Source organism: Poecilia mexicana, unplaced genomic scaffold (genome assembly GCF_051168715.1).
Source record: "Poecilia mexicana isolate PSO_F unplaced genomic scaffold, ASM5116871v1 scaffold_5, whole genome shotgun sequence".
Taxonomy (NCBI): Eukaryota; Metazoa; Chordata; class Actinopteri; order Cyprinodontiformes; family Poeciliidae; genus Poecilia; species Poecilia mexicana.
In genome coordinates this window covers 27305995-27318307 of record NW_028263374.1, presented here as the reverse complement: position 1 = coordinate 27318307, position 12313 = coordinate 27305995, and the positions used below count along the sequence as shown (strand labels likewise).

At 38.3% G+C, this 12313-nt stretch overlaps 1 protein-coding gene across 1 annotated transcript; it reads left to right on the top strand.

Annotated features, from left to right (window-relative positions):
- The first annotated feature begins 2059 nt into the window (after positions 1-2059).
- LOC148159727 (acid-sensing ion channel 1B-like) lies at positions 2060-11772 on the top strand. The gene is made up of 2 exons (XM_088005997.1): positions 2060-2731; positions 11767-11772. The coding sequence occupies exons 1-2, from the start codon at positions 2060-2062 to the stop codon at positions 11770-11772; spliced, it is 678 nt and encodes a 225-aa protein (XP_087862123.1).
- The last annotated feature ends 541 nt before the right edge of the window (positions 11773-12313 follow it).

Genomic DNA, 12313 nt, shown 5'->3' with positions numbered 1-12313 from the left:
TATTTTAATCTATTCACATTAATTACTGGGATATGCATCTTTTGTTTGAATGGCTTGGATAATTTTGTTTTGGTTAAAAAGTCCACATCTCTGATTGCTGGGTCCCAAGTAATCAAAGTTTAGCAATTATAACTTTTTTTCTATAGTTCATAAGTTTTACTGTATAATAAGGTTTTTTATTAGTACATTTGATGTCAATTGTTTTATTTTAGTCAAAACTTTCAAATGCAAAATCATAGGAATTGTTTTCCACCCTGAGGGAATGCTGCAGGATTAGATGGCTCGCTGTTGCCCCCTTGTGGATAACAACCTGCAAGTGGCAGAAGAGTCAGAATGAAAGTTGAGAGACAAGGATGCTGAGAAACATACTTTTTTTTGTTGTCATAGATACCAAAATAAACATGTTTGTAACAGCCTTGTGTACTAATCGATCTCTGCTTACATTGTAAGTAAGATATTGTTGGAAATCTGAAACGGACGGACTCAGGGGGCCGCTGAACTGTGGATTTTTCAACTCTGCCTTGTGAAACATCCAGGATGTGGAAGCATGTGTAAATATTCATGCAGCTGAAGGCCATGGGGCTGCAGCTGAGGGAGCCCTGTGACCTTCTTGTTAGGTCAGGATGGACGCTGAAGGCTATCTACTGATCACTAATACATAAGCAGGCCACCAGGTTGGCGAGCGAGCGAGCTCCAAGATATGACATGATTAAGCCCAGTCTTCCACTGTTGTGTTTGCTCTGTGATAAACAGCCTTCACAGCTGCAGCTAAACACATATTGACTAAAGCTGCAGCCATTCACACACTCTCATGATATCATCACCCCCCTCCAGACAGACCGTGGTTTAAAAGATTAACAAAATATAATGTGTTTTGTATTGGACGCATGGGTTTAATATGGTCAATTCTTCAAGGTATCATATGCCATCATTAGGTTTTATTGTAAAGGGTGCAGGTTTCCCTTTATTCGCGTCTAGCATTTCATCTTCTACCACCATCGTGTTTCTGAAAATAATTTGTACCTTGTCTAATGGTACTGGATCAATACAGATGGATCAGTCTCATAAGTTTCCTTTTCATAACCCAGTCAGCACCAGTGCCTCTGGGAATCTGCATTTATCACCATATTCAATCATGCAAGGATCCATTTAAGATGTTTTCTTCTCCACTGCTTGTACATATTTGCTTTCAGTTAATCTGTTTTGCACAGAAGTGCTCGCAGCGATGTTGGGGTTATGTAATTTCAGCTAGATCTGAGGGTAAAATGAGCCATTAGATTCGAATAACATCGAGCAAATGAAACTGCTGATTAAATTCTTTGACTTTTCTGCATGCAGTTTGCTCCCTAATAGCTTTGCTCATGACTGGCCATCATGCTTGAACTTAATGCTTCTATTTCCAGGATTGCCTTAAAGTTTATTAGAAGATCAAGCCCTTACAGTAAAAACATCTGCGTTCGTTTTTTTTTTTTTTACTTTTTGCAGTTTCAAATGTGGCTGGTTTGTTCTGTAATGCCATCACATGGATCTGGTTACACAACTATGCTGAGATGAATGTGAACAGTCCGAACATTAAAATCAGCAGAAATTTAGAAGCCTCTTTAGTGCTTCTGCAGCTCTAAAGTCAGACTCATACCTCTGCGTCAAGCCTTTTTTTTCTGGTAAATGGTGAAACTCTGCCCCAGTTCGATGACCTGTAGCTGGGCCTGATGGGAATATTCTGTGTCGTACTCAGCACCACTGTCTCCTTTTCTTTCCCGTCTTCCTCCTTCTCCCCCTCCTTTTCTTCTATTTTTCTTCTTCCCTCTTTGGAAGTCGCTCTAAGGAATGAGTCTTCCCCCCTCATCACAAGGACAAACCCTGGAGTATGAAGGGTGTTAGACTTCGGTTTGCCTCTTAGCTCATTTGCAGATGATGTTCGGCTTTAACTGGTTCCACGTTTGATAGCAAACTTTTTTGTCCTACTTGTTTTAAGGAACAGGAGAAGAAGAACCCTTGCATTTTGGGACTTTTTAAGAACTTTTATCTCTGAACGTATCTGACTTTAACTCCTGCCACCATGCCGGTCCGGATCATGTGCACCATCTCTTTTTCCACGGATGACGAGCCCAGCAGAGGATACGGTAAAGACGGTTTTGACGACTACTATAAGCGCATAAAGCAGGACTACAGCGACAGGGGCTCTCAGGACTTCCTGGACAGATCCAACCAGGAGGATGATTTCGCTGAAGAAGAGGACGATGCCAGCGACGTCGACGACCTGGCCACTTTCTTCGGTGGCTGCTCGCTCCACGGGGCCAACCACATATTTGTTGAAGAAAAGAAGTTTGGCATTCGTCAGGGTTTGTGGGCGGTGGTCTTCACCATGGCGCTGGCCGCTTTCCTATACCAGGTGGCTGACAGGGTTATATACTACCGCCAATACGACCACATCACCATGCTGGATGAGAGGTCAGCCAAGAATATGACCTTCCCTGCTATCACCATATGCAATTACAACTTCATTCGGAAGTCCCAGATGAGCTACAGCGACCTGATATTCACCAGCCCCTTGCTGGGCTTTGAGGAAGGCATGGCGCCGGGATTTCCTCTGGCTCCGGAGCCGGACCGCCCGCTCGGGTCGCGCTTCAGCCTCGATGAGTTTTACAACCGCACCCGCCATCGGATCGATGAGATGCTGCTGGAGTGCAGCTTCAAGGGGATGGAGTGTGGCCCGGAGAACTTCAGAGAGGTAACAAGGGCTACAATGTTTCTCAGTTGGTGACTATATGTTGGTTTTATACAGTTTTACGATTTTATGATGCAAAGCACTTTGTTGCTGAAATGTGCTGTCCAAATAACCTTGATTGAGTAATTTAATAATTCACTTTTTAAACACTTTAACATGATCTAAGCTCCAAAGCCTCACCATGTTTATTGTTGAAGTTTGACTGAAGGATATAATCCAAGAAACATTCAGAGAAGTAAAAAACAGATTTTATTGATGACTTCCTTTGTTCTTTTTGATTAAAATGCCAGTTAAGACCACCATTAAAACGAGCTGCAGTGTGTTCCCTCTAAAGAAACGTATCGTACTAATGCAGATTCAAATGTTTAATCCGTCCACTCACATTTCCAAGTCAAAGCTTTAAATAAAAATGTTTCTTTGAGTCAGCGTGTTTGCACAAATAAAACTTGATTGTCAATAATAAAAACAGCCGACATAAGCAGCATAACTTATACAGGAATTGTTGGCAAGCAGTTATTGAATTAAGCTGGCACTGAGGAAATCTGTTGTTCAGGAAGTCAGAGATGAAACTTGCAGCTTCCCAATTTATTTGAGTGATTTTGTGTGTGTGTGTGTGTGTGTGTGTGTGACCGTTGCCCCTTGTGTTGCTTCCACCGTGCCTACTGGACACCACATGAGTGAAATACTGAACCGGTGAGCGGTGTGGACGGTTTCATCTATCGGTCCGTCGATCTGTCTGCCCTTTTCACAGTTTTATGGATAGCGATGTGCAGACTGCTGATGGATCTACAAGAACCTCTTGAACTGCAATTGAATCAGTTCACACACCTTTACCTCTGCAAATAACCACAAAACATGATTTTTTTTTATTAATCTGTTTACTTGAACTATTGCTTAATCAAAATGGAGGCAACTTGATCCTTTAAATTGAGTTTGTGTATTTTGTTCTTCTTGAAAAAGGAATAGATAGAGATTTGTTAATTCTGCTACAAAGTAAAATGTTTTTTTTTTTTAAAAAAGAAGAAAAGAGAAGTCAAAATGGTTAATATTGGGGAAAAATGTATAAATAAAAGTTCCGTGACTATAAAATAATATAAACTGACATCTAATCTTCCACCCTAAATGATTAAAATGCAGATTGAAAAAACTGATGTGAAATTAAAACCTAAAATTCAATTATTATTATTTTTTTTATTAATTCATATATTTGACATTTTATCACCACAAAAAGCAACTTTGCCTTTGTTAGTGATAACATTTTAAAGCTTGATTCTTCTGTGATGAGGGTCATTGAAGAGGAAGATGTAAAAAAAAATCAAAGCTGTAAGCAGGAGTTCATCCTCATCAAGACATTTTACTTGATTTGAACAGAACTACTTTTTACTTAAAACAATTTCTCTGCAGACTAACAGTAAACAAATCATCTGTGACTCTTGATTAACTTCATGTTTGCACAAAATGTCAACAGATTTTGTGTCTCATCCAAGAAAAACTTTCTAAACTTTCCAGATCAGGAAGAAGGAGACAAAAAAAGATCAGTGTCCTTGAGGTGAAAGAGAGCCAGCTGTCATCCTTCACTGATGTGCTTCTTAAACAAAACAAAGTACAGTAAATGCAGAGCAGTGGGCCATTTTATTATCATAAGAAGGAGGCCCTGACAAGGCTTCATTCAATGATAGATTTTACTGCAGTGGTTTAGTGCACAACTCATTCCTGCTTTTACTGTGTTTCACCTTGAATTTGATCGCCTTCCTACAATACTGTTTCATATAACCCAGTCTGCAGCATATGTCCTTATAAAACCAGTTTTACTGAAGATAAAGCAGTTTAGAGCGCATATATATATATATATATATATATATATATATATATATATATATATATATATATATATATATATATATATATATAAAATAAAGCCATAGATTGTTGGAATGTCCTTACGCATAAATGAGAAAGTAAACTTGAAGCCGTCCCTTTTGTTCCTCAGAGAGCCGTTCTCTCTCTGTGTATGAAAAAACACCGCAGCGGATAAATGCTTCGTACTGCGACTCTGAATGCTCCTGATTATTGATGAGTGATGCATGAGCGTGCTTGTGTCAGCGCGTTAGAGATCAGACCAACACAAATGACAGGTAATCATTTCTCTGTCAGCTTTAATGGGACTAATTATAGCTTTTATCAGTCCTACATGATCTTTTCTAGATTACAGCTTCCCGCTAAAATAATGGCTGATTGTTGCTTTAGCTCCTTCACAGCCAGAAGCCACGACTTTGTCAGAGGTTTGCTTTTCTGTTTCTAAAACAGTCTTTAAAAATTAAACATGAATTTTCACTCCTTTGACAGGGTTGAAATAAAACTCTGATTAAAAAAAATACTTTTCTTTCCATCATCAGTCACTTGCCAGTGTGCAGGAAGGTCAATATATGTTTGTAATACTTTTCTGGGTTTATTCTCGCCTGGTTTTTTACTTTATGGGATGTCTCAACATTTGATAGGAATTGCTATAAAAAATGCATACTGCCTGCTACAATATGGTATCGAGAAGGGAGCAACAAATCAAACAGGCAGCTTGTTGCGGACGGCGTCAGTAGATCTGAACAATGTTTTATCATTGTGAATATAATCAATTCATTCATTGCTTTATTTATTTTATATGGATGAAAAACTTGTTTTTCACATAAATCTTATGTATATGACAATCATCTTAAAATGTTATATTATTATTATTATTATTATTATTACTATTATTATTATTAATATTAATATTATTGTTATTATTATTATCTTGATGACCTTAATTTATTTATTGTTAAGTTGTTCTAAAACCTATTTAAGTATACATAATTTATCCACAAACTGTTTCTGCAAATTATCTTTGTTTCTCTCTTTTTAATTTTTTTTAAATGTATTTTATTTTCATTTATGTGATATACATATTAGCCCTAATATGTTTATAAAAACCCAACCCTCTCTGCAATAAGACAATAGGAACATATCGATGCAACCTGTCTATAACTTTCAATTGTTTTTCACTTGGTAACAAAATATTCAAAGATGTTTAGTGAACTACACACCGATGCACTGAATGGATTGGTGTAATTAGGGTGGGGGAAGGTAGCAGAAAGTGGCAGCAAATGAAAAGCAAACGTAACGCTTGCAAAGAACTTGTTTAGAATGAGAGATTAGCATAATTACTGCACATTTGTTGTTAGTTATGGCTAAAAAGCAGGATAATACGGTTAGCCTGTATTATTCCATTCCCCCTTTATATTTCCCTTGGACAGCAAATCGATAAAGTGCATTCATTTTGCATAATGTGGCAATTGGCAACACCAGCGGTTGGTGGACCGCTGCTGCCTGTTTATTATGGTTCCCAAAGAGCCACTAATGGCTTCAGAGACTCTGCTGCTGCTGTAAAGAGCAGAGCAGGCGAACAGATTGATCCCTTCCTGTCCCTCTCCATCTCTGGGGCGTTCTGTCCATCCTTCACCTCCTTCTCTCTATCTGCACTTCAAATTATGCATCAGTGTGCATGTTGCAATAAGCTTTATCGCAGAGCTGGGTCAATAGGGAAGCTCGGTTAAGATTGCAGTGGTTCTGACCCGGAGCAGAATGTGAGCCCCCCTCAGAGTACTGATCTAAATCCTTTTTCTTTTTTTTCTTTTTTTCTGCCACTGCCCCGGCCCTTTAGATGCAGCTCCACTTTCTCCCAAACTCAGCACTGTCAACAGAATCGGCCGGCGGCTCTGATTACGCCCTTCCCTTGTCTTCTCAAGAGCATCAGTCTGCTTGCCAGGAGCGCAGACTCCAACAGATTGACAGATAAGCAGAAAAAACATGAAGGGAGTCTTTTCTGAGAATAGAAAATGTAGAGACGGAGCTGGGCTCGCCTTCTGGCTCTGAGCTGTAAATATCTGGTGTTGTTCACAACACTTTAAAGGCAACGCTATGAGTGAAGGTAATTGAATTACCCCTGAAGACATGCTCTGGTGTAGAGAGGAGATCTTTCAGTGTCTGGAGATTTGATTCCGTTTTTAGGGTCACGATTCGATTCAGAAACAATTTTTTTATTAAAACAATCTGGATTGTTCGAATTAAAAATCTAGATTCTGAATGCAAATATTTTGTTACGCTTGAAATATGATAAAATCAGCTTACAAGTAACTTTTCAGTCAGAAATATGAGCTTGTTTTAAGTCAAAAACTCCTTAATATTGATAAACTATTTATTCCATTGGGGAAATTGTCCTCTATCAATGGAATAAGTACTTTTTAAAATCAATATTAAGGAACTACTGACTTAGACAAGATCGTATATGTTGCTGAAAAGCTACTTGTCAGTTAGTTTTGTCTTATTTTAAGTGTAATAAAATATTTTCACTAGAAACTAGACAAAAATACTTGGTCATATTTTGTTTTTACAGTGACATCACTATCCGTTTCACCATTTCCTTCTTATCCTATGTTGCTCCTTAACCCTCAAACCAACTACGTAAATCCGAAGGTCACTTGTTTAAATTGGAAATTGATTTTTCCGGGTCTGGTCATAATGTGCAGCAGTTGTTGTATTTATCCTCCAATCCACCTCTTAAATACAGCCATTTAGCTCTTTTCACTCCATGCTCCTTCATTAACTGGAAATATGCACCAGGGGGGAAACTAGCACCACGATTTACAGCCACTTGTAAAATATACATACATCTTCAGAACAATAAGCGTCACCAGATAAATATCTGCAGCTTCTAAAGGTCTTATTTCTCCGGCTGTGCCTGACTCTGGGGGAGCTAATGGGCTGATAAAGCCAGGAGTGGGTTCTGACTAGAGGAGGTCATTAAAGCGTGCGCTGCAGAAATACTTCCTCCTCCTGTAAGAGGTGACAGCACAGATATATTAATTATTCATGCTGTCACTCACATCCAGATGACTGGGACTTCTCTCCTCTTCCGGATCATTATTACCTTTCAGCACATCAGGAGTTTGTGCTCAGAGATCAACCTTTAACGATCGCAGTTTCGGATTATTTCACTTCTTTTCACACTCGCCTTTGTTTTAAAACATGCACAACATTACCAGTAATCACAAGGGGGCAGTGTTATACAATCGTTTTAGAAGCAGAACCGCCTCTGTTGGAGTTCCTGGCAGTGAGAGGCAGGATGCTGTTCTTTTCATCCTTGTTGTTTGCTCATAATCCCTGGGAAATGGGCTTAATCCTGTCTTTAAAAAACTCATTGATTCCCACTACATGGGAGCCGCAGAGCTCCAGTGACCGTTCTCCATTCAAAGCGTCATGTAGAGGCAGGCCTGCTGCCAGAACAACACAGCGCTTTTTTATTTTGGGAAAAAGCAGCTATCATGAGGGATTAAACTTTATTTGTGGGCTTTAGGGGAGGGGGAATTAAAGAGAAACAAATACAACAAATACTACATGAGCTGACATCTGATCAGTGTTAAATATTTTCTTTTACTCTCTTTCTCTTCTGATCTCACAAAGTTTCGGTAGATAAAAGATTCCAGCTTTGTTCAAGACACACTTTGGCATTCAGTCACATCTTTCTTAATCAAGGTGCTTGATGAGTAATTTTTTTTTTACATTTTAATTGAATACCTCTTTATTCTTCTTGAGAGAAGGTGCAGCAGTTCTTTGCTTTGATGAGCCCAATAAGTTTTAAACCTGCGGCCTTTTAAAATTAGACAGATACATCATTACCTCTCTTCAATATCAGCCAACTCCTTAAAACAAATGGCTAATTATCCATTAAAGTGGCATAAATGAAAGGATGGAAACTTTCATATTATTCCCAGACTAAGATAAATGACAGCTAACGATGTTAAAATGAGAATAACGCCAGACTTGCTGAAGCAAATTATTTGAAAAAGACGTATGACAATTGTCCCATATGGGGCCAACAGCCACTTAGGAGGAGCTAATTAGGCTGATGAGAGGGCCTTAATGGTTTCCTACAGGATTCTTCTCTGTTCTTAATACCACAGCTGACATAAGTTGTTTCACTGCAGCTGACAGGAACGATGTCATCAGAGCTGCTTGGAGAAAGGTTGTGTTCTTTCTGTCCTTTCTCTCCGTCCTCTGTAACTTCTGCCCCATCTGGTTATTTTTAGGAGAAAGACACTGGCACCGATAGCGGTATTAGTCCAATATGTAATTTGAAAATATTTCAAGGCAGAGGGAAAAGTTGTATGTGACTAAAGTAGCTTTACTTCTGCAGGGTTTCTCAGATGACTCCATCTGTTGAGGTTTGCATGAGGAACTGGTGTGTGATTGGTTGCAGGATATAGCTTCAACATTTATGGTGCTTCTCTATCTGCAATACAAGTAAAAGGCAATTTTGTGCATAACTGTTATTTTCACATCTCATTTGAAGCAGATTGTTTAGTGGCAATATGTTTTATGGCCACAAGAGGGAGAAAGACAGACAAACACTGCCATTTTGTAATTTTTTAATATATATTAATATAATCTCTGACTGAAGTGTGACATTTGCCTGCTGCAAGACTTTTAAGGTACATCTCCTTCGGTTTTGCACATCTGCAGATTGATATCTTTCTCCCTTCTTCTTTGCAAACAGTCTCTGCTGTGTTCCTTGGACTTTATGAGGCTGTTAGTTCACTAATGTTCTCTAATAAACCTCTGAGTCCTTCACAGGACAGGTGCACTTACACTGAGGTTAATGTACAGGTGGACTCTGCTTCCTAACTATAGGTGCCTTCTGAAGCCAATTGTTTGCCCTGGATTTCATTTAAGGTCATCAAAGTGAAATGGGGTGAATGTAAACGCACTCTACAATTACCAAATTTTTATTTATTTACATTTTTCTTCCACTTTATTTTTAATTTTTGCTATTCTGTGGCATAAAATCTTAATAAACGACAGTCCTTGTTATAATGTGATACAGTTAGGCCTATCATTATAACAACTTTTGCTGCATGATAAATTGTCCCCATTATTATTGCAATAAATTATAATATTGTTTTTTGAGAGCATTTTCAAGTAATATCAAATATCAATAAACTGTAATTTTGTAAATAACGCTTAACGCTGGAACTGTAAGACTTTTTAAATATCCAAAATAAATAATCAATAAATAAATAAAATGGGAATAAAAACCGCGCACATAACGGACACCATAACTATAATAGACCTTCAAAAAATAGTAGTAGTCACAAAGGAAATTCTAATGAGTTTATTTTAATCTGTCATTTGATTAAATAGTTATTAACAGGCTTGGATATGGTGGAATAAAGTTATGACTGACCAGAAGATTCAGAGTTGTTTTTTTTATTTATGATGAAGATTAACCAAGACGGAAATAAAAAACTGCCGTTTCTATTAAACGCCTCTCGGCGCGGTATAATGTTTGAAGACTGACTCCAGGTTTCAAATACAAACAAAGTACTTGATCACTATCGGCGAACAGAGCCCTCTCTCTGCGAGCGTTAATCTGAACGCACATCTGGTCTGACACAGTGCATCATCTGAACTGGAACAGCGGCAAACTGCTTTATATGTGAACAAGCTCAGAGCTACAAACAAACCCCACTGAGCTAACGTTAGGAGACAGTGTTTTGATTGAGAGGAGGGTTTTTTTTTTTGCTGCTGTGTCTGAGGCGTCAGAGTCTGCAGCTCTGAAGCTTTTTCCTCAGGGCAACACTAAGGGAGGGAGGGAGTAGAAGATTCAGCGCAACAAGCTAATATCCACAGCTGACGCTCATATAAACACCAACAAGGTCTTCTTAAATTACATATGGAGAGAGAATTGCTGACACCAGCAGGAAATTTTTCTTTTTCGTCGGTTTAGATCAGGTCATAATTGTACAGCCAGGAGTTATTAAAGGGAATAAATCTTTTCCACAATTAGTCCAGTTTTCTGAACATACATTCATAATGCGCCAGAAAAACTGCAAATATATAGGAAAAAAAAATGTTTTATGGAAGATCAACTAAATTTCAAAGTCAGCTTGAAGATTCTGCATAAAGGATAACACAAAGCTTAGCACAGAGTTTGATGCAAGCACAGTTCTGGCTTGAGAGAATTTGGGTTAAATTCTGTTGAGGATTCAATCAAAGAGTAGAAACTATGTAATAATATGCATTAACCTGTTTTTGTTATAGCTTGGTTTGTTGTTGGTGAAGTTTAGGTGTCCTTGTGTTTTCAGGTTTTTTCTTGAAAAGCATCATTGCATCGTCTCAGAAGCTATTTAGCAAATTATGAAATCCATTTTTTACAGTTGTTAAAGATTTCAGCATAAACAGTTTCATTTCTCATCCAAAGATAAAAATCTCACCTTACCCAGCTTCATTGCCTGTTTGGAAATACTTTGGTAATTGCATGGCTATTCCAATAAAATATTCCTGAAATGATCACGGTTATGGCAGCTAAAAAATTCGAGTTCTCCCTTCGGGACATTCACCTCCACATCCAATAAAACAAGAGGATGGATTTAGTTTTACAAGAAGGAATCATTTATAAATGTCAGACAGTGGGAGACCATAGCGCCTTTCATTCATTTCTCCCTGAGCGGCAAATAGGAGCCACGGGGCCCTCCGGGACTGGGAGACTGTTTGCTGTAGCTAGCAGCCATACTCTGAAAGTCATTCATCAGAACCCTTTCCCCCTCTCCCAAACTCTCCCCAGCCCAGCTGTCATGATGCTGCCAAGATGAATTAGCTGTGTCACCCTGTGCTTTTCTAGTGCAGGCAGGGATACTTTCATTGTCCCATGGCTGGTAAACATAAATCTGACGCATTCAGCCGCAATATTTATACAGGATGAGCCCAGAATCTCCTTGCAGGTTTATGCATTGATGCGGCGCAGCGCAGAACTTCCCTCGGTTGTCTGGCCACAATTATAAAAGGTCAAGTTGTCCACAGCTTTTTAAATAGAATGCGGTTTATCATAATCATCTTATACAACAGTACCAACAAAAGACCAAGAAAACTACAAAAAAATACAGTTAATGTAGTTTTATTGCCCTGAAGAAATTTCTTGGTGTCTCTATCTCTTTACTGTTTCATTTCAGGCGTGAGACTTGATGACACAGTAAGATGAATTTCAGTAAAGTGGACTATTTGTAACATCTGTGGGCAATATTAATCCATAATGCAGCTGAAACTAATACGGATCTTTGCTTGAACATTTGCTTATTTTGAGATTTTTTTGAAATGTATTATTCTTCCTTTTATTTCTACTGATGTAAATTTTTGATGTGAGCTGATAAGAGTTTTATTCTGAAAGTGAATTTCTTAGGCAGTTTAATCCTGAACACAATTATGAATTTATGTTAAACTTGAACAGAAATAATTAGTTTCTTATATTTCTTTCATCCATCCAACTTTTTTTTAACTTCATTTTCACTTAAGTTTAGTTTTTGTACATTGCCCCAATTAATATCAAGTTTCATCCAAAGTCACTTTCCAAGAAAACCGATCCATTTGCAAAGAACTATGTAGTCAAGCCGATCAAATACAGCCCAATTTTCAAAGATAATCACACAGTCCACCCTGGTTTCTGAAGATGCTCAACTGTGCATGAAGTCATTGACTTTGCAACAATCCCTCCTCAGTATC